This window comes from Pseudonaja textilis, chromosome 6 (genome assembly GCF_049901715.1).
Source record: "Pseudonaja textilis isolate UNSWEBS1 chromosome 6, rPseTex1.2, whole genome shotgun sequence".
Taxonomy (NCBI): Eukaryota; Metazoa; Chordata; class Lepidosauria; order Squamata; family Elapidae; genus Pseudonaja; species Pseudonaja textilis.
The window spans coordinates 25,003,032-25,029,459 of NC_141995.1; the positions used below are offsets into that span (position 1 = coordinate 25,003,032).

The 26,428-nt window shown below is 34.6% G+C and overlaps 1 protein-coding gene across 2 annotated transcripts in view; it reads right to left on the minus strand.

Moving 5' to 3' along the window:
- HHIP (hedgehog interacting protein) overlaps positions 1-26,428 on the minus strand; it is a 98,844-nt gene that overhangs the window by 1,957 nt on the left and 70,459 nt on the right. For both annotated transcript variants that reach the window (XM_087936088.1, XM_026697809.2), the window contains exons 5-12: positions 19,592-19,743; positions 18,244-18,417; positions 17,544-17,687; positions 15,224-15,345; positions 13,428-13,551; positions 11,210-11,340; positions 8,421-8,502; positions 559-707 (exon numbers count right to left, since the gene is read on the minus strand). In XM_087936088.1, the coding sequence (XP_087792214.1) occupies positions 559-707; positions 8,421-8,502; positions 11,210-11,340; positions 13,428-13,551; positions 15,224-15,345; positions 17,544-17,687; positions 18,244-18,417; positions 19,592-19,743 (1,078 nt within the window). The remainder of the gene's footprint in view (positions 1-558; positions 708-8,420; positions 8,503-11,209; positions 11,341-13,427; positions 13,552-15,223; positions 15,346-17,543; positions 17,688-18,243; positions 18,418-19,591; positions 19,744-26,428) is intronic.

Consider the following 26,428-nt stretch of genomic DNA (forward strand, 5'->3'; position numbering starts at 1 on the left):
TTAAACAAGATGTTTAAGTTTGTTTCAATACGGGCTTTAAGTTCTTACAGAGGATTAGTACTCACAGAAACTCTTGTGAGTGAATATTGTACACGTCTGTTCAGAGATTGATGAATGTATTCCCATACTTCAACATTTATAATCTGGTGCCTTCCAGATGAGGCAAAACTGAAACTCACAGGATTTCAGACAGTACAAAAAGTGCAAGGCACAAAATTTGGGAATTTAGACTAAAGACTTATCTGAACTCATGGGGAATCAGTCCTGTTGAGTCCATTGGAGCATTTCTGAATAGACATTTCAGATTTAAGATTGGGTTGAATTATTAATGTCATTTCTGAACATCTTGTTAGGGTGAAATCTTGAGCGCAATATTTGCCTTGTGGTCGCATTGCATCTGTGAATGTTACTAAATGAATTCTGAATTCATAAATCAGGTTTTCTAGTCTCTTCCTCTAGACATTTTCTTACCATTCATTATAAATATTTTTTAAAAGAATGTCAGAAATTGTTATTGGCTTGCTATGGTCAGCAATTACGATGGAATAGAATACCCACCAGTTCGGCAGAATTCACCTTCCCAGCCTTGATTACAGCAACATTTTCCAGTGGGAGTACAATGCCCATTTTGGCAATGCCTTGAGCATTCAGATGTCAATGTCTGGGCAGGAAATGCTGTTCTTTTACATTCTTCTGGAACTAAAGGCCTATGAGAAAAAAATACAGGCAATGTACCTATTTCAATGTCAGGATCAAAGATAAACAATTTACATATACCTTCATTTTTGCAGTCTTCATTTTTATTTTCCAAAACTAAAACTGTTAGTATTTTTGGAAAGTGCAAGAAATGGATATTTTAATTTTCATTATGATAATCCAGTGCGCTATTTAACAAACATTGCTACTATGGCCAGCAAAAATATTTTTAAAAATGCTAAAAAACTTATTTTGTTAACAAACTGTTCAAAATTAGGAGTCCTCTAAATATTAGTTAAGCCAACGTGGCGTCCTTTTAAACTGTATGTAAAACAGCAATAATTATTATAAAAATGATACACATATGAAGATGTATTCCAAATTCATATTGACAATCACATACGGGAAGTTCACATAAGCACACTTAAGTCAGGGATCTTCAACCCTGGCAACTTTAAGACTTGTGGACTTCAACTCCCAGAGCAAAATCTGGCTGAGGAATTCTGGGAGTTGAAGTCCACAAGTCTTAAAGTTGCTAAGGTTGGAGACCCCTGACTTAAGTGATTGTATTCACGTGGCACCACTTTACTCATTCATGCTTTTAATTGTGTTTTAATTCATTCTCAGTTCTCAATATTCACTTGATACACTGAACCATAAACTTACAAAAATGCTCATAAGTCAGTCTTCATGAGTGCCTTTTAAATGCACTTCTCAATGTTATAGTCTAGATTTGGAGTGTTAGGTAACTCTATGGAATGTAGCCAGTTAAACAAATTTTTTTATAATTGAATATTATAGATACAAAATAGCAATAGCACTTAGACTTATATACTGCTCAGACTGGATAACAAGGCTGCAAGGCTCTGTTCATAGATATGAGTTGAAATATGCAATGAAGAAGCTTTTGGTTGAACCAGAGGTGGTATTCAGCAGGTACTGACCAGTTCTGGAAAACTGGTAGCGGAAATTTTGAGTAGTTCAAAGAACTGGCAAATACCACCTCTGACTGGAGATTTTACAGTATCCTTCCCCTGCCACACCCACCAAGCCACGCCCACAGAACCGGTATAGTAAAAACATTTGAATCCCACCACTTCATGGTGCTTTACTGTCCTCTCTAAGTGGTTTACAAAGTCAACGTATTGCCCCCAACAATCTGGGCCTTCATTGTACCGACCTTGGAAGGATGGAAGGCTGAGTCAACCTTGTGCCAAAAATATTAGAAACCACATAATTATTGCATGAAGTGTTGGTTAAACCACCTTAGGTGCCTTTGTTATGCTAGAACTACAAATCTGTGAATCTCTGGCAACAAATATATATAATGCCAGCATATCTGAAGGGCATTTATTAGAACAAGACTGCTCTAAATCTAATTTCATCTGTCCCTTATCAGAAGCAATTTCATTAAAATGATCGTGATCCTAGTTATACTGGAGGCAAGAAGAAGAAAAATTCCATCTTCAAATTATAACAATGGGAATATGTTATAACATAGAATCACCAGCGGAACATAGAAAAACATCTACTTTTCTCAGAATAAATACAGCCCTCTTTCAGGTATTTTTCAGTACATTTGCTTTCTTACTGGGAAGTTTGCCAAGTGCTCATTACTTGATTTACTGTAAGGGAATGAAGTGGGAAGTAAGGAAAAGAACCTTTCCAGCTTTTGGATTTTTTTTAAAAAGCTCAGCAGCATATCAAATTTATTCTTATATGGTATACTTGTTCATGACCTCTAGTCTTTAAGCAATTCTGTCATATTTGAAAACTAGCTATACAGATGAAGTCTGTATCAGTGTTAATAGCTGTGAGGTCAATGCAACTGCTAAACAGTTTGTATTACTGTCAGGGTGGTCATAAAAACAACACCTGCTGGATGAGGCCTTGGCAGCTGGGTCAACAGGCACTGTGGGAATTTATCAATTTAGGGGGCCACTTGTGTTGCACTTTGACGGATGAATCAGGAAAGAACTGGCTGGTGGAACTAAAGTTGCTCAATTATGTATTACATGCTTTATGACAGCACACGCAGGGGTTTCCTTGCACACATCAGAAAATAGGAAGATACAAACAGATAGGTATTTTTGCCTTATAAAGGGAAGGTCACAGAGCAGTCTATGCAAGAAGAATGGATCATGCAGGGGAGGAGGGATGGAAATGGACCATTGCTCTGAAGCTAATTTTGGGCTCGCATATTCAAGGAGATTTATTGTGAATAAACTTCAGTGGCATATAGTTAGGCAAGCATGCCAATCAATTATCATTTCATTAAAGCTAAAGTAAATTGAAGAATTGAAGATGACTTCAAGGTTTATTTATATTTTTGTTGAAGAGGATCAAATAATCCACCTGGATGGGCTTATATTTTTAATTGTTCTTTGTGGATAGCTTTTGCACTGATTTATGACTATATGATTCTCTAATAAGTAAAATAAAAGGTTAAAATGTTTTAATATATCTTCCCTCCTTCCTTTCCTTCTTTTTCCTTCCTTGCTCTCTTCCCATCTTTTACTTTGTCTTTCCTCTTTTCCTTTCTCCTTTCTTGTTCCTTCTTGCATGCTCAAATGCAAAAGTGGAAACATTTCTCCTTTTGTTTTGTTTTTAGTTTGTTTTGCTAGCCCTCTGCCAGTGAAAATGGAGCTCAGGAGGGCTGTGTGTGGCTCCCTAGGCCCCGCTACGGCCTTCTGTCATTCTCTGCCAGTGAAAACAGAGCTCAGGGGGCGCGGAGGCACCCTTAGCCAGTCCTTTGCTGTTTCCAGGGTGACCCCATGGGCCAGATCAAAGTACCTTGTGGGATGGATCTGGACCACAGGCCTTGAGTTTGACACCCCTGATCTACCCCATCTTCTTTTTAAACTGCTCAAAACTAAATATTCTGTGTCACTTCCATTTCTCTTAACAGAACCAAACTCTTTCTGAAAAACAGTTCCAGTTTGTATGTCTCCTTCATAAAATAGAATGCCCATATCTGAGCACAATCGCTGAAATGGGCTCTGAGTAATGCAAAATAAAGTGGAACAATTACACCCAATGATTTAGAACTACATTATTCCCTTAGTGTAGTTTAAAATTGTGTTTGATTTTTTCCCACCTGTACCACACTGTTGAGTTCAGTTTGCAGCCAACCTATGTTCCAAGTCTTTTTATGATTTGGTCTAGGAATTCTAATCACTCTAAGAGTTATTGGTCTGTAGTTATGAAGATAGGGACATTTTTGTCCTCTAATCATTTAACATTTAATTAGTTCTCCAGCATTTTGTAGCCATAATATTTAAAAGTTCTGCCAGCCCGTTAGCTACTTCTGTTTACTAGAAAAAAATCATTTGGTCCTGGAGATTTAAACTTTACTTTCTATCCAAAAGCATATTTCTATCAATCTTCATCTTCCGTTCTGCTCTTTCATTCTTCCCATGACAGTTTCCTGGAGTAATGCATGCTTTCTTGCCTTCTTTAACAAAGAAGTTGGACTGTTCTCTTTCCTTTGTTACCTTTACTGCTTTGCCTACTGAACAGCTGCTATAATATCTTGTCTTTTTCTTTGAACATATCTTAAGAAGGTTTATTAACATCAGATCATTCTGAGCTTTTGCTTTCTGACACCAACTCTAGAGTTTTAAGTTACTGTTTATGTTTTTCCTTTGGGACTTGGCAATTTTTCCATTCCATGCATATTTCCTTTCTTGTTTTCAGATCTTTACTAAGATTTAAACAGCTATATTGGCGTCTTCTGCTGCATTCTTGCTTTTCCCCCTCATTGGAATTATTTACATGAACTGAGCAATTTCTCCCACTAATTTTCTTTGCTATAGAATCTTTCTTACCATTGCTATGAATATATTATTATTCATTTTTCAAAAATCAAAGATACATGTTCTGTTTTAGTTTAATTTAAAAACAATAACTTCAGCATTACATGGTCATTTCAGCCAATATTTCTGCTAGTCTCAATAAGAACTTTCATGTTAATAATCAATATTAAGTCAAGGATAACTGATACTCTTCTGCCTTTCTTCAATCTTCTCTTGGTGAGGCAAGCCTGGTGTTTGTTGGAAAGACAACTCTTGGTAAATTTAAACAAATCTAAGTAATTATGTTTATTAGGACAACTTTAAAAAATACCATCCAAAAAAAGTAACTTATAAATAATTTTGAAGCATTATAATATCCAGTTTGTGCTACCCCTTCAGAAATATTACTAATGAAATGGACAAAATAGTTAATACCTAACCAAATATTATTTAAAATTTTCAAACAGGAAACATGCCTTCTTAAGAGGAAAGGAATGAATGAGCAAATAGAGCTTTAAATAAAAGTAGGGAGAGAGCGGGAAAAAAAAAGGAAAGGCAGGGTGTGGAATGTGTGGTGTTTATGTTTTTTTGGAATGCTGGAAATTATAGCAATTGGAAAGCGGTACGTTCCCTACATCTTAGTTAGAGTTAGCAGCTTTCTTAAAATATTTCAAAAATCCGTCTACACATAAAAATAAAGCTAATATATCCTTATACTAGTGGCCTTCTTAATTTAAGAAACATCTTTTTATTTTAGGTAGCCTAACAATGTTAATTTGCCTGCTATCTATAGGGGCTACATACAGGTATGAACACTAAATAAGGGAAAATATCTGTCGTTACCAGGTACCTGAAATGTATGTTATTCTATTGCTTTAAAGGTGTGGGCCATGCTTTTCAGATGGGCATGCTGGCTAAGAATTTGGGGAGTTAGACTTCAACATATTTGGAAAATTCCAGTTGGAAAAGGCTGCTTTAGGATAATAAATAATTATTTTACCAGTGCGCCATTCATTCCTTAAATTAACTGAGAAAGCCTGGAACTCTCAAATGCTTCTTCAAGTTTACCATATATATGCTTGCAGACAAACTCACAATTTTAGCTGACAAAATATATTCTGCAAATTGGGTTTGACTTATCCGCAGGTAGTCTTCTACCTGAATATACTATATGTGGTACATTTAAAATAGAATTTCTGATAAGAATTTTTTAAAGGCTGATCCAGTGAATATTCCTTTGGAAGCTATTTAAAGAATTAATCCTGTTTTCATTCATCTAGAAAAATATTACCACCAGTAATTAAACTACAGTATCACTGATGTTATTGATGAGTGCCATGATTATTATTTTCTTCCCCACAAGCATCACATTCTTCCAACACCTTATTACACCAAATGCCCTAGGACAATGTAATGCTATCCTAGAAAAAAATTATTAACTAATCAAAATGTTTATAATCTTGCTATATTCCTGTGATATTGGAAAATATTTTAATTTAAGTACAATAATTTCTTTCCATACCTCATTTTGATGTTTGGTATACAGAAGTGTTTGGTTTTATATGAATTGCCCTTGAAATCCTACCACCACCATCAAACAAGAAGAGATCCATCATTCAAGGTTTTACTCTCAACAATTGGCATGAGATTCTGCTGCAAACATGCAATTCATGCAAACTGTCAAGAAAATCCAGGAATATATTTCCATAGATGCAGAAGCTTGCTTATTCATGAGAAAGTAGAACTTGGATGCGTGGAGGAAAAAGGGCTGCTCTAACTCTCTCTATATATATACAGTATATATATTATCTCTTTTATTCATTAAACATGAAACTTAGTCAACTGAACATTTAAAAATGTATCACACATATATTATTATTATTATCATTATCATTATTAGTATTTTGGAATACTTTTTGAGACTCATCACTTGAAAGTTGCATTGAGAATGTTAATAAGGCTTTAAGTGCTATTTTATGCTCATGTAAACATAAAAAATGGCAACCCTATAAAACAACATTTTTTCCTCATCAGTTTCATTTCATATGAATTTCAAAGTATTTGCTGTCCTTTTGTTACTGCATTGCCACTGGTCTTATTCCAGGCAGATATGCCACACATTAAATAACGAACAGAGAATTTTGCTTTGAGAGGTTTAAGATATGCCAATTTCAGGCCACTCTAAATGGTGGGGTAACAAGAGCACATATCCAAGGTCAAACAAACAGCCTCTTTGTAATCAGAAACTAATAGTGGATTAAAGGTGTAAAATTCACCTAAATCCACACACCAACAGACTAAACAATCTCAGTGGAGTGGAGTAGTATTTGTTTTATAAAAATACTTTCACTAGAAATCTTTAATAAACAAAACAAATAGAAGAGCATGATTGGCAGTAACATCTGCTTCTTAATTAATAACATGTTGTTTCAATGACAGATCCATGACAAATCATTAGAACTTTTTCTGTGGCATGCAATGTTATTTAATTTATAGTTTAAAAGCTTTTTATTTCTCCCCTACCACAAGCAAATGCTCCAGGATCACCTTCCCTACACTTCTGTCAGTTCTTGCAGATCTTATAATATATATTTCTATACATTTATTTTCATGAATATTTTCATGAAAAAGTTAAACATATATTTAAAACATTTATATGTAGAAGCATCTATACAAAAAGGCACACATACCAATACATATGTATATGGTGTAGCTGTAACATGTATTAGAAAAGTTATTTATAATATTCAATATACTGGGAAAGTTGTGTGCACAATATTAATTTAATTTTATGAGTTGCTTTTTTGATAGAAAATATATTCAAATAGGGTGCTGCATAAATAGAAACAGCCCATTATAAACATTTCAATCAGAATATAGCTAGAAGGTACCTTGGAGGTCTTCTAGTCCAACCCTATTTCAGATAGGTGGCTGCCCAGCCTCTTTTTAAAAACCTCCAGTGATGAAGTACTTACAACCTCTGTAGGCAAGCTGTTCCACTGGTTAATTGTTCTCAATGTTAGGAAGTTTCTCCTTAATTTTAGGTTGTTACTCTCCTTGATTAATTTCCATCTATTGTTTTTTTGTCTTGCCTTCCAGAGCTTTGGAAAATAAGTTGACCCCGCTTCTTTGTGGCAGCCCCTCAGATACTGGAACACTGCTATCATGCCACCCCTTGTCCTTCTTTTCTCTAGGCTAAGCATACCCAGTCCCTGCCACCAATTATTTCATTTGTATATCACGGAGCTGCAATACTGGTGGGAAGACAGCACCCACTTATCTAACAAAGTCCTAGGAGTTGAGCTGGGCTATCTTGGCTTGACGTGCCCTTGCAGGCAGCATAGGTGCTCCATTTACTTCCAGCAATTTCTGCTCCTGCCTACAACCAGTCAAAGTGTATTCTCATTAATTAATTAGCCCTCCTATGGGTCCTGGAACTGGGCCACTCCTTAGAGTAGTGCTAACATGCCCCGGAAAGCAACATTCAAGGAATATCCCTGCCATGCAAGACAAACTAGTGCCAGGGTTCACCCTCTCTACCTGATCATGAGAACTAGTAGAAGCTCCTTTTTCCATTAACTGTTTTTTTTAAATCACCTGCTCCATATACAAAATTTTATATTGCAACCTGCTGATGTAGAACAAAAATTCCACGTTTTTATTTATTTTTATGCCTTCTTTATCACTTTATAAATATCTCAAGATGCCAAATATATCTAATCTTCCTTTCTCCTAATTCCCTCACAACAATTCTATGAGATGAGTTGGGCTGAAAGAGAGTGACTAGCCTAAGGTCACCCAGCTGGCTTTGTGTGGGACTAGAACTCACAATCTCCTGGTTTCTAGCCTGATGCCTTAACCACTGGGCCAAACTGGCTCTGTTTTATTATTTATTTGTTAGATTTATGTCTCGTCATATTCATTTCTTACCTTTTGGGATCAATGATTTTATAAAGTTTTCCATTATGTGATTGTGTCATGCTTTTACTACTTGCTAAGATGTAAATCTCACCTGTCAATGAAACACAACAAATAAATATTGGCATTCACTAAAAATACCAAGCAACATATGCATTATGATGAAAAGTACAAAGTTATGGATATTATTCTGTAGAAGGAATTAAATAAATTGACCACTGCATCAATTTATATCTTCATTTTTAAAACTGCAAATAGAGGCTGAGATAAAATAACTGGATGAAGAGTAAGAGTAGAAAATGTGTCTGGGGCAGAGGGATCTGTAAGGAAAAAGGGGTGAAGGTAATAAAAATGATGAAGTGAGCATTCTATAGTGCTGCAAACTGAGGCTCTTAGACTTGTGCGGAGAAGTGCTGTCATGAAACTCATTTAGTCATTTTGACAAAATAGTTGGATTCTGCAGTTTTTTAGTCAAATTTGTTCTTGAGTTTCTGAAATATTGTGGTGCATGCTGCAGTTAGGCATTTTTCCTAAAATATTTGGTAATCTTCATATTTCTTTACCATTTTCTCCACAGATTATTTAATAATGTAAATAGGGAATTTAATGTTTGGAGAGCCAAATTCATTCAAAGGATTTTTTTTAGAAATAGAAAAAATAATTTTTCAGTAGATATGCTGTAGTATACTGTATTCTATTAGTATATTGCTGCCTTTTAGAGATACAATAATCACAGTTTCTTTAAAATATTGAAGTAGGTATTGAATATGTATCATATTGAGAAGAGTGAGAGAGTGCATTCTTTAGTACATCCAAACAATACCAGACAACACAGTATCAACAGTAGAGACCTTGGAATGTCTAGGTTCTATCATATCACAAGACCTAAAATGGACACCTAACATCAAAAATGTCATCAAAAAAGCACAACAAAGAATGTTCTTTCTGCACCAACTCAGACAGCTCAAACTGCCCAAGGAGCTTTTGATACAGTACTATAGAGGAATTATTGAGTCTGTCATCTGCACTTCTATAACTGTCTGGTTTGGTTCTGCAACCCAACAAGACAGACATAGATTTCAGAGGGAAATTAGGACTGCAGAAAAAACAATTACTACCAACCTGCCTTCCATCGAGGACCTGTATACTGCACAAATCAAAAAGAGGGCTGTGAAAATATTTACAGACCCCTCACATCCTGGACATAAACTGTTTCAACTCCTACTCTCAAAACAATGCTATAGAGCACGGCACACCAGAACAACTAGACACAAGGACAGTTTTTCCCTGAACGCCATCACTCTGCTAAACAATAATTCCCTCAACACCGTCCAACTATTTACAAAGTCTGCACTACTATTACTATTAATCTTCTCATCACTCCTTATCACCCATCCCCTCCCACTTGTGACTGTATGACTGTAACTTTGTCACTTGTATCCTTACGATTTATATTGACTGTTTCTTAGTATGATTTGATTGCTTATTGTACCCTATGACTATTATTAAGTGTTGTACCTTATGATTCTTGACTCTTGACAAATGTATCTTTTCTTTTATGTACACTGAGAGCATTTGCACCAAGACAAATTCCTTGTGTGTCCAATCACGCTTGGTCAATAAAGAATTCTATTCTATTCTATTCTATTCTATTCTATTCTATTCTATTCTATAATAAAGGTAAAATAAAGGTTTCTTCTTTCAGTTGTGTCTATCTCTAGGACACTCCACTTTATCTGTCTCCGGTTTGCTATTTCATCTCTGTTTCTTTGCTGAGGGAGCCAAAGACATTTCCATGGTCATGTGGCCAGCATGACTGTACCACCGAAGTACATGAAACAGTCCTACCAATGATACCTATTTATGCTCTTGTATTTGCATGCTTTTGAACTGCTAGGTGGATAGGCATTGGGGCAAGTAATGGGAAATCATCCTTTTGCATGGCGCTTGGGTCTAGAACCCGGTCTGTCAGCTGTCCAGCAGACAAGCTTAGTATCTGTACCTGCTGAGCCATTGTGACCCTTGTCATCCAGACTATTCCAAATTATTGTCTATAATATTCCCTTTAAATATTGCTCGTAGATAACACAACACATGCCTATTGGGACTGTAGGAATGCACTTCTTTCACACTTCTATAGCTCTATTGCCTATATAATTTAGCTATTTCTGAGCACAGTTCAAAATATTTATCTATAGTAGGTTTTTTTCCAACTTGATGGTCTCCAGATACTTTGGCTTTAACATCCATAACTCTTGCTTGTGATATGTTTGTAATTTTAAGATACCTGGAAAGTGTACTACATACTGGATAATCAAAGATAATTCAGTCCCACATGTTAGAGGCTCTGAGGTAAAACAATGGTGAATTAAAAATAGAGTTACCCTACTCTCTGAAGTAGGACAATTAGAAGAGAAAGGGTAATTCTTCATATATAGCCCTGTTTATGGGCAAATCTATACAAAGGGTTGCTGTTACGTTTTCTGTTGCCAGATGACCTTATAATTTGCAAAATTATTTAATTGAGTTTTTATTATTGGCTATATCAGCCTCCTACCATTTTATGATATTGTTATTTTTCTGTTTTAATATTATGAATGATTTGGTTCTTCTTCACTGGATTTGTCCAAGTGGGGGCTGGTTATTAATGTGTACCTCACACAATGAACTAAATGGCTCTTCCTGGAATTATGTTTCAGTTTATTTTATAAAAATGTATTAAATAATCAATCGTAAGATAGTTCTGGGCTAAATTCCAATTAATATATTATAAAACAATAATAAGTTGCTTTTTGTCTTACCCAATTCATCTTCACCAAATCCTAAAATGTGTCCAGCAAAAAAACCCTGACATGAACCACTGTTGCCCAGACATAATGGTTTTTCCTGCCATTGTCTTGTAACAGGACTCTGCTGTAGTGTTAAAAAATTCCTAAAAACAATAAAAAGAGAAGGGTTACACAGAGCTTCCATTAACTTTACTGAGGTCAACATAGAAACTAAATATTAAATAATATCTGAATTGGAGTCCATATTTCTGCAAATTCTTTGGCATTGTATCTTTCAGGTTGGGTTTTCTAGCAGTTGTAATCGCTACACATCTTGAAGGCACGGAATTTGAGAAGGTTACATTTAAAGTCTGAGCTATAAAGCTTATGATTCAATTTTCATTTTGGTAGATACTTAAACGTGATTTTGAAGTTTCAACTTCAGTTAGAACCGATAAGCCTATAATAGATTGATGTCATACAACTGGAGTTGCTCAAAGATTTGTCCTTAATGCATGATAACAGAACAGCACAATTGCATATATGATTCTTTTAAAGTAAGTCCCATTATGTTAGTATAATTGATAGGACTAACATAAGCATGAATATTCCATAGGAGATTCCATAGGAGATTTAGAAATTTTCAACTAATTCTGAGAAAAGTTAGGCAGGATAGGTATGGTTAGTATTTGGTTCAGAGACAGCAAGGAAATCCCAGGAATCTAGGGTAGAAAAACAAAGAATTAATAGAAAAGAAACATTGAAGAGAAAATTGTGGCTATGTTCATGTAATCACCTGAAAAACAGCTGATTCAAGAGAATCTGTACCTTTTAACCATAAATAGGATGACAGTGTGAGTTGAAGCAATGCTTTATGATTTTACCATGGGACCTTTAATGCCATTTAGAACACTATTGATGTGTTTGCACAATACATAAAGATATTTCTGAGAACTCACTATTTGTTTGCATTAAGGGTATGTCATACTCTAGACCTATATTCAACTGTGCCAATCTACAATGGACAATCAATTCTGGTATATATGCCCCAGTAGAATACAAATGTGAGGGTTGTCATGAAATGGGGAGATATATCTTCTCCATCCCTTGATCCTTGAAGCTATCAATTTCTGTCATTTTTGGGGATGTCTGTGAAAAAAGATTTCTGGTAGCCTGAATGAGGATGGTTGCTTATCTACTTCTCTCCTTTCTTTCCGTGTTTCATTCCCTCATATGGCCGGAAAAAATAAAATAAGTTTTGAGAGGAAATTTCTAGAACAGCACTATTTTTTTCACTCTAAGTTTGATGTATTGTGACAGCACCAACAAGAAACTAATTTTTAATATTGCTGACTGAAGTCAGTATAAATATCTTAAGGATCATTGGGACTAAAACTAACATAACTAAGTCCATAGTTTACTGGGTGATGGTATTTTCATGATATCCTTACTTAGACCATACAATCTAGGTGTCATGATTTGAGTTCTGATGGAGTCCTATCACAATACATTAGTACAATACATCGTTATATGCTCCAAATACTTAGCCTCCACTGGTATGGGAACATCTCTGCATTGTGTAGAAGTTGAACTTTCAGGAACACTTTCAAATGCAGTTTCATGTAGAGCTCATTATAATGGCTCTGTCTAAATGCAAAGCAATGTTGTTGTTTTTCCTAGAGAACTGGCAGTTGTTTTTATTGGTAAAAAGTAACACAATAATTCTGCTCTGCATTGGAAGAACCCAGACCCAAATTAACCAGAACCTCCAAAGTTGATCTTCAAGATCAAAGATGAAGATTTACCAGTCCATGATTTCCTCCAGTTTAATTGAATTAATTATAGCCTTTTATCTTATTAATCCCAACTGCCTTCAGATACATGTTCAGTTTTTCTATTATCTCCCTGTGACTAATAGATCAAAAAGTAAGGTAAAGCTTTATATCATCCATATACCAATAACATTTTAGATCAAATTTAGTTGAGTTTACCTCATGGTTTCAAATAAAGACTGAACATGGGGGACAAAATGCAATTTTAGAGCAATGGAGTAAAAGTCTTTCAGAAGCCTCATCTTAGTTCAACCTTCCATTAAGGACTGGAACTCTTAATATCATATTTTAATGTTAGATTTCTGAAATCCATCCTGGCAATATATACTACTAGCAAATGATCATCACCATATAATGCACTTTCATTTTTAAGCTAGAAATAACACATCCTTTTTCTATGAGAATTGTAAATAATTTACCCATTACGGTCTGCAAATGTGTAACTTCCATAAAGTCTTTCAGATTGGCAACCTCTGTATATAAATCCACCAACCAGTGGTCCAGAACTGAATGGCTTAAATTCTAAAAGTGAAGGTTCGCTTTCTGAAAAAGAACTACCATAGTGTTAGATTAAATTAAAATTGATAAAAGCATGTGCTAAGAATTGGGAAATTAAAAAAATAAAATATTTTTATTTAAAATAAAATAGAATTTCATCTTTATCTGACATTATTTCAGAATTAGGTTTATACTAAACAATTCTCTGTATACTTATTCATAACTAAGTTTCTTAATATTTAATATGACTTATAACCAAATAATAATCAAGGAATTTCAAATACAGCTGCTTAAAATAGCTACCATTTATGAGCATTATTTCTTGGCCTTCACTGTAATATGTGTTGTTTTGTTTTTATTTTAAAAACAAAATGAAGCTGATATTTTACATCTCATAAAATTGTAAGTACCATAAGAAAAAAAAAGTGTAGCTGTTTTTGGTAGCAAAGGGAATCATCTATATATACAGTATTTCCCTGTGTTAGAACATGCCAACTGCACAGAATTGTTCTAAATTCCATTCGCACCTTTTTTTAAAGATATGAGTATACTTTTTCTGTACCTCCAAAATAGAAAAATAAAATATAAAAACTGGAATATACTTGTGCTCCCAGAAGTAAATAAATAGTCAAGAATGGTATTATTACCCATAATTTTAACTGGGGATAAAAGAAACAACAATGGAAACAAAATTTTACTAAATTTTGATATTGAAAGATTAATGGAAAATAATCATTTATCTAACATAGTCCTTTCACTTAGGAAAAGCTATAGCCATTGCCAGTGGTGGGATTCAAATAATTTAACAACCGTTTCTCTGCCCTAATGATTTATTCTAAGAACCAGTTCACCAAACTGTTCAGAAAGTTAACAACCGGTTCTCCTGAACTGGTGCGAACTGGCTGAATCCCACCACTGGCCATTGCTGATTTTCATCATTGTCCTGAAAGCTTACCCCATGTTGACCTGGAATTTTTTTAAAAAATGTATAATTTTTATATAACCCTGAATCTAAATAATTCACATAGGTTTACGATTCAGCTGCTCATGAATATTGATTGACTATGATTGAATAATGAACTTTGGAGAATGTTTCATATAGAAAAAGGATGACATATAGAAGGAAGAGAAAGAATTAAAAAGTGGATTCTGGGATTTCATTTAAAATAGACATGTTGTTATTTCTGGTTTCCCTTAATGGACTTTTCCTGATTAGAATAACAAGATTTTAAGACTTGTTTCTAAATAAAGAGATGGGATATAGGGTGAAGAGATACTTGGTTTTTTAAATAGAAAGTGGTCAGTTATTAGAAAAAAATACAGTACATTTGGTGCGACCAGGGTGCAAGTTACTTTATTTTTTCTCTTTTTTCTTTTCTTTGCTGCACTTACATTATTTTTCTTCCTTCACTTTATTTTTTTATTTAGTATTTTTGTGGCAATTATTTATATCCTATGTTTATTATTTTACAAATAATATTTTTACAAACTTTACACGTTCTTTTTGTTATCAATTTTTTTTGTAGTTTCTATTAGTTTTTATTTTATAAATTAGTGCCTAATACAATTACAATATAGAAAAATATCCATCATAAGGAGAACAAAAGTTGCCTACTATATTCCTAACACCTGGGCAGTATACTGTTGCTATATTAAATTTTCTATCCATTCTTTGAAGGGAATATGAATATTAAATGCTTCATGATCCAGAACTTACCATAATCTTTTCCTTTTATTATCTGAAGGATCCTTGCTGATGATCTGTTCTTCTCATTCAAGTCTGAACAAAGTATTGTTAAATTAATATTTACATCTGTTGGATGGCGATCCACTGCACACCTGTTCAAGGACATTGTTTTGTGATAACATGAACTAATTCATTTGTTTGCTATATATGACTTCTACTTCTATATCACCAATTTATTTCTAATCACTGATGTTAAAGTGTACATTCTTAAATGGAGCATTAAATAACAAACTTATGCAAACTGCAAGTAGGATAATTCAGAACAGAAAATATATATTCATAGGCAACTCACACGGAAAAGAGCAAATATGTTTGAGTGGCAGGCTTCCAGGAATACAAAAAGTAAAAGAATTACTAGAACAAAGAAACTTACACCCCAGTGAATACCAACCCAGTACAAAAATTAGACAAACAGGTCAAGGGAAGTTTCACCAAAGAAGACCAGTGGTGGATAAAATGTAGTGGAACCAGTCTCTCACAGTTCCATGGATGCTTCAAAACACACAAGCCAGACACACCTCTCTATCTAACTGTTTCATTACCAAGGAGTCCAAACTACAACACCTCTAAAGAATTGAGAAAAAAGCTTGGGCACTTCACAGCAGGAAGCAAATACTCCATCAACTCACCACTATAGTGCCTGCAAAGAATCAAAGACGTGATAACAGATGAAAATGAAATCATGGTCTCATTTGAAATCACAACACTTTTTGTATCCTTAGACCCAGAATTAGCCAAAGAATCCATGACAGCACATCCAATCTTACCAAATACACCAAGATTGAAATAGCCATAGTCGTGGATCTTATCATCCTTTGCATAACCACATACTTTCAGTTTGATGAACAAATATATCAATAAATCAAAGAAACACCAATGGGATCACCACTTTCAGGAGTCATAGCAGAGACTGAAATGGAATGCTTGGAATTTATAGCACTTCCATACAACTCAAAGTATGGACCCAGTACATAGATAACACCTTTGTTATAAACACATACCAAACTATCAACATCTTCAAATGAATAAAATTTACTGAGAAAAAGAAAACAACAACTTGCATTGCTCCCCTTCCTGGGAATTCTCCTCAGCAGGGGCAGTGATGGCAAATTAGAAACACAAGTATAGCTAACACCTCACTCCTTGGGTTGTTGCTCTGGTGCTCCATTACCAAGCAACAGCAAAACTGCCACAAGAGAAAATGTGTAAGAACATTATTTATACAAGCACAAAACTCACTGTGGTAACCCTGAACATCAGAAAAAGGAATCAGATCATAATGTACAGTATAATATCTTCCAATAAAATGGATAGCCATGCAATCAAAAATTAACCATTCAACCCAATACAGCACAACCAATACAAGCTGTGAAAAGGATAACACTGCCATAGATCAAAAGCATCTCAGAAACTACCAACGAACTATTAGAGCCACATGGCATCATCATAGCACACAAACCAACAAAATATCCTAAGTAAATAAAAAGCAATCCCAAAAGGAAAACAAAAGTCATCTACAATATATAGCGTAAGGATTGCAACAGCCATTATGTAGGACAAACAGACAGAAATCTAGTAGAGTGCATCCATGAACACCCATTAACAATCAGAAGACCTTTCACAATACAAGGACAGACTTAACCATATTTTCAACTGGGAAACTGTGAAGCATGCTAGACCAGGCAAAGTCCAAAAACAGTAAATTCCTGGAAACCAGACACTTAGTCAAATCAGACATTAACAGACACAACAACATGCCATTCAAAAGAGACAATCAAAAAGCCAAAAAGGAAACCTCCCCTTACCAGCAATCAACACCCACACAAGCAGAGAATTAACACCAAGAGTAACATTCAAACAACAAAAAAAGCAAACAATACCTGCCAAATAACTGCCAAATAACTATAGTAAACAACAGCCCAAACAAGGAATCACCAAGACAACTTCCACCAACAAAAACAGGTAATCCAGTAAAATATAAAATGAGAGCAAACTCCATTCCCTATGAGGACTGATGGTGTTACCTAGTTTGGTAGTGAAACACCTGCAAGAAAGCAACCAAGTTCAGAAAGCAGCTAGGACGCCACAAACTGATTGTTCTAATTCATTTATAATTTATTTTTCTCAGTAATAAAACAAGATTCCAAATACTTACATGAAGAAAGAGCTACTTTAGGTTATATTTATTTAGCTTCTTTATCCCCTATATTATTTTACATGTTGCTTTGATTAAGTTTTAGAAACTGGATAAGTATCCTTTTCCATTCTTCATAACAAGTATTTTACATACCTGCCTGGATTATGGAGTCCATGGGCAAAAATTTCAGGAGGCTGATTAGTGCTGTTAAAATGTGGGTTAGACTGTGGTACGGAATAAGGCACATGGCAGAAATCAGTGTCTACATCCAAGCGCAGTACCGAACCTGTAAAATCACTGAGAAAGTTGGAGACAAGATGATTGACTTTTAAAAGGCAGCAGCATTTTAGCTTCTACTTTCTGTTCCAAACAGTAGTCACTCAAAATGAGCACAAATGGACAATGAATTCAATACAATGAAACTTTGGAAAGGTGTATGTATTCAGAGTCTTCATGCCTCCCCCGGACCCTGTCTTCCCCCCACCAAAGAGATACCCCTCACAGTTTGGAAAACCTGATCTAAAGCAAAGTTTGTTTCTGAAAAATTAAGAAAGTCAATGTAACCGATCTTTAATTTTTACTGGTCATGCTTTTGTTTATTTTACATCAGATTCTCTTCTGAAAATGAATAATGTATAATAAATAACACAGCTTTAGCAATTAAATTATTTATTATGAATTATTTCCAACTATTTGTCATGAGGACAAATTTTAATTTCTCATTCATTCAGTAAAGTGATAAGAAATTACTTAAGTATAGAATGATAATTATTTATATTTCAAGAGCTGAATTAGGGCTGATATTTTAAAATCAAAAGATAAAAAGGTTTTTATCTACTGGAAATTCTTATACCTTAGACCATCCATCTCCTCCATATCATCTATCGTGATCATTCCATCACCAAGGATTATGTATAAAAACCCATCAGCACCAAAGAACAGCTGTCCTCCAAGATGTTTTCTATGCAGCTCTGCAACTTCTAGGAAAGGTCTTGCAGTCCTCATATCAACTTGGTGTGGGTTCTTTCTGCAATAAGGGAGGGAGAAAATGAATCCCAATAATATATTTAACTTCAAAGTAGGTATATCATTTTTGTTTTCATCTTCTAAAATATTTTAAGTACCTCAGGATGACAGAGAGCAATATAAAAAGTTCCTTGCCATAATACAAATGCATATACATTTTTTGTTGTTTGCCTTTCTTTTTGCAAGAGTTTGCAACATGGATGAATTTGAATATTTAGGAAGTGTAGATGAAGGAGTAGATTCTAAGTAACATGGGAGTAATTCAAGTTCACCTTTTCAGGCAGCTCATGAAGCATATATAATGGCACAATACTAGGTTGCCCTCTCCGATGACATATTATTATGAATGTAAAGTAGTGCTGGGGTATGAGGCAGGATATATAGTAAGTACTACCTAAAGTTCTTTGAAGGCAAGTCAGGATCTAAAACACATAGAGTTGCATACAGAGAAGAATTAATTTTAGATTGTCACTAATGATTGCTTAGAAGGACCCGCAACAAAACACTTTCCAGAGGGAATTAATTTTGGTGAAATTAATTTTAATCTGGATTCCCAGAAGGGAAGGGCTGCATTCCAAGAAATAGCAAAGTATAGATAGTTTGGTTGGGAGAAAGAAGGTCAAGATAGTTCCTTCCTACAATTTCTCAAAGTATATCTTTAATGATGTAAGTAGTTCCTTTTGTTTGGCACATTTATGTCTAGGAATGGGGATCAAAACTGCTTTGAAGTAACTCTGAGCATCCTTCTTGGTTTTGGGGACCTGTGCGTGTATGCCTCCCAATTAATTTGTTGTTTATTCTTCAATATATAAGAAATCATTTAATTCCAAATACAGTGGGATATCAGAATTTTATATTATACACTGAATTATCTAGTAATCAGAATATATACATAAGAATAATTGAATAAATATAGGAGGGAGCAAAGTAAATGTAACTGTTTCTAGTCTCAACATTATTCGCCTGAAATTTAGTTTGGATTGTATTATAATACACAATAGTATATATTATATACAGCATATTATATCACTGTACCTTTCATCAATCAGAGTTTCATCTTTGAAAGTAAAAGATACAAAATTTGTAGAATTTAAGAGAGCATACAAGTGACACAAATACTTTAAAGCATGCTACATCCTAGGAAATTCTGTAGAGGTTGTATATAGAATTCAAACCTGGACACAGTGTATTCTACTATCCGAAGAATATGATCATGAGGCCCGATAGCCCATCGTTCTTGGTTGGTGGTATAGGACACATACAGCTTCCCATTTTTTTTGTAATCGGGATGGAATGCAAGACTTAGGAGCCCTCTTTCATCTCCACCCTGTAGTCAAATGAAAAACACAAAGAATTGTGAAGTTAATTATGTTGCTTATTGTGTTCAAGAACCAACCCACCCATCCACCCACCCCGCTCCAAGTTTCTTTCTTTCTTGTGAGGAGTCTTTGCCAGGCTTCTTTCTTCCTTTTTCTGTTTATGAGGAAAAGGATTATAAAACACTTCTTCTGGATTGGGTGATGGGAGCAAGGATGTTTCTTGAGAGTTGGAATAAGGCAACTTTTTGTTATCAGGCCTCTTTACCTCCACTTTTATGGAGTGAGTTTTGAGTGTAATCTATGGGAAGCCATGAAGACAAGTTTAAGTGCTTGTGAGCATTCTTTACTGGATTACTTGGTTGCCTGTTGTATGCAGAAGGCAAATCAAAAGGTCTATAATCAGCAGTCACTTCAAGTATCCAAGCTTTAAAATACAGTGCCAACTCCCACTGTCTTGGCAATCTGTTTAGAAAACAGTTAAATTGCTTGTGTAATATCTAAAGCTTTGTTTTACCCTGGAGGCAGCTACATCACTTGTCACAACTATGGTGGTCTGTTCATCAGGGCTAGTAAGCATACTGTAGGTAATAAGCAGACTCCAGTTTCTTTGCATAAAAGCATCACTTTGTATGGGGGCCTATAGTGTACAGCTTTTTATTATTTCAAAAAAAGGAAGAAAGAAAGAAAATGCCTAAACATCTTTCTTTCATTCTTTATGTATGCCACACAGATTAGTATAGTTACATGTTTAGCATCAGTTTCACATACTGTGACAATACAAATGTCAGCAACAGAATAAAGAAAGTAAATAAATAAAAAATAAAAAAGAGAGGAAAGGCAGGAAGAGTTAGATCAGAATTAGGAATTACAATAATCAGAAACTCCCCTCTCCTTTCGAACAGCATAAAAGTATTCTTGCAGTATTAGAACATGTACTGATGATATAAATATGTTCCCACAATGATAGAAAGATTATGGTCCAGTTCCAGTCATGTTAATTAAACTACTGTACACCCAGCGGGAGTTAATTCAGTTATAAGTAATTTATGTGCTGCTGATTTTAATGGATTTATTCTATGTAACTCTGGATGAAGCTTTGGATGTGAAAATTATATGTGAGGCTAACTAATGTTTTAATACTGCTATATATATGGGAAGAAAGGAGATTGAGTAAAGTCTGTGTGCTTTCTTTCCTCTTCTCTGCTTCATAATAAGAAAAATAAATCCAGTTTCATTTTCTCTGTGTTCAACAGAACTCCAGAATTTATTTAATAAAAGATGGAAAGATTATATTGGAACACATTATATGATATTGCTGAAGAACCATCCTATAAACTTAAGCTGCTTAGCTGAAACTAAGGAAAGGATCAAAATTCAGAAAGTTACTTAGGCACATGCACAGGTCCACTATTCTCTTCTGTTCTCCCCCTCCCAATTCCCCCTTGTTATGCTACACTAGAGGCCACCATCAGAGACCATTTCCAAATTTCCATTGAATTTTAGGTGAGGCTTGTATGGCAGCATGTAGGTCCATTCTCAGAGTTTCACTGCTCTTTGGATCCTAGCCAGAGTTCACTAGACAGCATTTTCAATAGCCTGATAAGTACTTCTCCAATTAGCAGCATGTAGGATGAAAGCTTTGCAAGACCATCAATCCCTTCTTTTAAAATTCATAAATGAAACTATTGCAGAGCAGCTTCGAAGTTACTTGAACATTCTGATGCCAGTTTTCCTCCAAAGAACATAATGGAACAATAGCATCTGAACTCTAATTATTCTTAATTTAATTGTCTTTCACTTGAATAACTTTTTATATGATTTATATACACTTCACTGACTCTTCATTTTTTTTTTTCCTGTAAATTTATGTTCGTGTTGCTTCCAGGAAAAGCATCCTGAAAATTTCTGAAAACAACTGTTGAAATTCAAAGATCTAATTTACATTTAACTGACCTATTCTTTTAACAGAAATGAAATTCTAGCAAGTCCTTTTGTATTATAGGTTTTTGAGTAATGTAGAAAATACTGCTATAATTATTGGCACCTTTTCCAAATTAATGGCATGTGTTGGGATTACATCAACATTTAAAAATTAAATTCTTTTTTTAAAACAAAAAGCACTGACCACAGTGCAGTGATAAGCTGAATTTGTTAAAAATAATAAACCAACATTTATGAAAACATACAGTCTGAATGATTTTGAAATCCATTTTGTATTGAAACGTCTACATTTCTTTAGGGAGAAAGTTGAAAATTAGTATTTGACAGGAAATTATGGCATTCATATAAATGTGTATTTATATGAAATGGATCATCATATTATGGATCTACTGTTTGCTTCTATAGAACCATGTTATATGAACATTTATGAGAACCATTAATAACAGGTTTGACATTTGATTCAGAAGAACACTGGACACATTGAGATAATTCTGTATTAGGTTATGAAAAAACTTAAATGAAACTCATGGCTTAATCACTATGTGCTTTACTTAAGAAATACAGAAGTCTAAGAAGCTTTGGCTGCAGCCTCATCTATGATTCTAAAAACACTCTTATTCAAATCAGATGTTATCTAGAAGCTGCCCATTTGCCCTTCTCATTAACCTGACAAGAAAATAATACAGGTAATCCTCGACTTATAACAGTTCGTTTAGTGACCATTGAAAGTTACTACAGCACTGGAAAAAGTGGCTTATGATCATTTTTACACTTATGTCTGTTGAGGCACCCCCTATGGTCAGGCGATCAAAATTCAAATGCTTGGCAACGGACTCATATTTATGACGGTTGCACTGTGCCAGGGTCATGTGATCATCTTTTGTAACCTTCTGACAAACAAAGTCAATGGAGAAGCCAGATTCATTTAAAACCATGTTATTAACAACTGCAGTGGTTCACTTAACAACTGTGGCAAGTAATGTCATAAAATGGGACAAAACTCAACAAATGCTTGGCCCAAGAGCTAATCAATAAAGTAAACTCAACAAATGTCTGAGTTAGCATCAGATATTTTGGGCTCAATTGTGGTTACAAGTCAAGGACTACTTGTACATTTCTATTTTTTTTAACACGATGAGTTAAAATTCTCCAAATCAATAAACTTATTATCAGGATATGAAAAGTAATAAATTTCCAAGAAATAATGTTGCGTTTTAAAGTTTTTTGAAACTTGGTCGCTTGGAATTTTCCTCCTTCTCTTCTTCCTTTACCATGTGCTTGAATGGATAATGCACATCTTGGCTTTTCAGGGACAAAATATCTAAGATTCTTCAAAAAAACCCATCACTATATAATGTTATTGAGCATATTAGCACTGATAAGCAGCATCTCCTCTTTCCATGTCATGCTGAATACAACATCAAAAAGCTGATCTCCACATATGGTATACAGCCTAGGGGGGCGTGCATAAGCACGCCAACGTGCCTACCGTCCCTGTCCTATTGTTTCTTTTTATTTTTCTTATATGTATCCATTTCATGTATTCATAACTATGTTTATACTTATATCTGTTATCTTATAATCGCTTGACAAAATAAATAAATAAATAAATGATTTTTTTTAAAAAACAGTGTCATTCCAGTGTAAGGCTTCCACACAGAGGTGGTATTCAGTCAGTTTGAACTGGTTCTGGCATACCAGTAACGGGAATTTTGAGTTCGGAGAACCAGCAAATACCACCTCTGGCTGGCCCCGCCCATACCTTATCCTGTCCTATGTTCTCTTGTTTTTTAGCTCTGCTCATTCACATGGCAGAGTGGATTGTTGCGCCTCAGCTGAGCTAAAAACAGCTCACCTCTCTAGTGCTGACAGCCGGCGGTTGATTGCTGCGTGCACAAAGTGTGCTCTCATAGAACCAGTAGGAAAAATTTGGAATCCCACCACTTCTTCCACACACTGTATACAGAAAGGCTTCAAAGCCGCAGTTCACATTAAAACTATACTTCAACCTTGGAGACCTACTGTTCAGTAATATCACCCATCTATCTTGTAAAGGAGACTGCTGCTCACCATTTTTTAGGCACTAAAATTCTACAGAAGTACAATCTGTTTGAAAAAGATTAAAATCTAGCTAATAATTTAGTACAGATGTGCTGATTGGCATACACTGCTCTTAACAAAGCCTATCTTGACCTAGTAGCTGAGTATATGGAGATCTTGCTTCCCTTGGCTTTCATTTCAGTAGGTGTTTCTAGATATTAGCTTCATGTACAGATGCAACCATGGAATATGGCATTCATTCATCTGAGTTTAGAGTGGTACAGTGGCATTATATTTTGTTCCATGGTTCATTGCAATATATAGACCTATGAAATCAGGAATAAGCCTCCATCTTCTCTCCAAGATGCAATGCTACATACTGCACCACTGCAGTTTTGATGTAGTCATCATTCTAAGTTCTTTCAGTCTTGGAATTCTTATGATTACAAGTACTAATTATACACAGAGGCATATTGATAGTAGGAGATAAATGACAAGTGAATTTCGCTTTTTAGACTGAAATTATTCTGATACAAAAAATAGAATTCTCTGGAATATGTAGGAATGAGAAATAATAGGAGGGAAAATCTCTTAAAAGGTAGCAGATGGAAAATTCTCTTTGCTGACATGGATAATTTGGCTACAGTAAATAATATGTTAAATAATTGGTTGAACAAAAATTGCATTAATAAAATTTGTCAGATTATCCAGTAAAAAATTGAAAGGAGGCATTGTTACACAGTTGTACAAAATCTCTGGAGACATTGTAACATAATAAAACATGGGCCAGATATTCAGACACTCCATCATTTCAAGGGCAAAATCTCTGTCAAAATAAGTCTTCTTAACTCTGTCCTTGAGAACTGTTGAGGATAAACTCTTAATAATATAATTATGTGTCTATAATGATTATGAGTCTATAATAATTAGTTATAGTAATCGGATGGAAATAGAATTTTGAAATTTTGCTCCCATACATAAAATAGAAGTTACAGTAATTTGGGATTGGGATGTTCTATTATTGTGCTAAAATATAGTTGTTAAAAATCACTGTGGTATAAAGATCAATTGTGATAATGAGAAAAGAAAATAATTTATGCTCAGATTAGGTTAGATGAGAGCATTTAATAAAAGATCAGTGAATTTTATAAGTGAGTAAGAATTTGGATTTGACCTTCTATTCTAAAGGCTTTAATTGGTGATACACTAGAAAACATGAAATTGAAAGAGGTTGGTCACAGGGTCATTTCACGTTAGTGCTAATTATGACTATTTGTTTAGTGACTGTTTGAAGTTACAATGGCGTGAAAAAGTGACTTATAACTGGTCCTCACACTTACAACTGTCACAATATTTGTATGGTCACAAAACATGGGTGCTTGGCAGTCGGCATCTAGTGACAACTGTTGCAAGATCCTGAGGTCGCCATTAGCAGCGTCTCGGGGGGGGGGGTTCAAAAAGCAAAGTCAATGGGGGAAAACCATTTGGTTAATGACTGCAGAAAAAAAGGTCATAAAATTGGGCCCGGCCTGGCCCTGCCCACTTAATGAATGCATCACTTAGCAATTGAAGTTCTGGTTCCAATTGCGATTGTAAGTCAAGGACTACCTGAATTACCTTGTCTACCGTATTTGGAAAAAAAAATCATAGTGAAAACCTAAATTTATGTTCCTTAAATTGTGTTAGAAAGAAAAGTTTCTATAGTTCCCCTATAGAAGGTCCTCACGCCACATATTCTAGTCGTAGATGTTTTATTTAATTTATGCTCAAAAAGCAGTACACTCTGCTATCCTACTGTCATCTTTTTCTGCCAATAAAAACAAAAAGAGAAAGAGAATAATGAAACAGTTAGGGGCTTTGACCAATCAAAATATTACTAATGACAAATAGAATAACACAATATAATTTCTGACTCCCAGTTTCCATAAAGATTTTTAATGGACTGCAGCTAATATTCAGACACTCCATATAGTGGTCATGCAGCTAAAGAGATTATCTTCACATCATTAGAATGAAATATAACACTGAAGTGCCTGACTTCATTGCTTAAGGTTTCACTGCTATCTGGTATTATAGTATATAGTTCCCATTGTAAGTCTAAATAAGAACTTGCCCTGACCTTTAAAACAGCAAACATTTAAACAACTTAGTAATATTATTATGAAATGGAACTTAGTAGTTTGGACCACCAGGAAACTGTCATACATTTTTAAAAAGTTCAGTTTTGACCATGTGATTTTCTTTACCAATTATGCAACAGCTTGTTGTGACATAAGGTTCAAACTTTTAAAAAACGACACTTTTAAAGGAGATTTATAGAGTTTCTATTTTTACAATGATCATATCAACAATTAAACAAGGCATCTTATTAATGCATTAAATTGATTTTGCTTGACTCCTTTGCTAAAATGTTGAATGCTAGACCAATAGAGTATTTATTATATAATTCACAGTTGCTTTAATGGAGACAAAAATAGTTTCATTCCATAACTTCAATCATTTAATTTTGTGGAAATGCTTATATCCTTATTTATTTATTTGACTACCTTACTTTGATATAGAATTAAAACACAGAACAAAGTAAACAATCAACACAAAAATGGCAAAAATATAACATAAAACAATATAAATTGAGGCAGACAACATGCGTTCTAAACTGGACTTCATTTCTTCATCTAACATGCAGACTATACTATTAATAAAATTATTAAT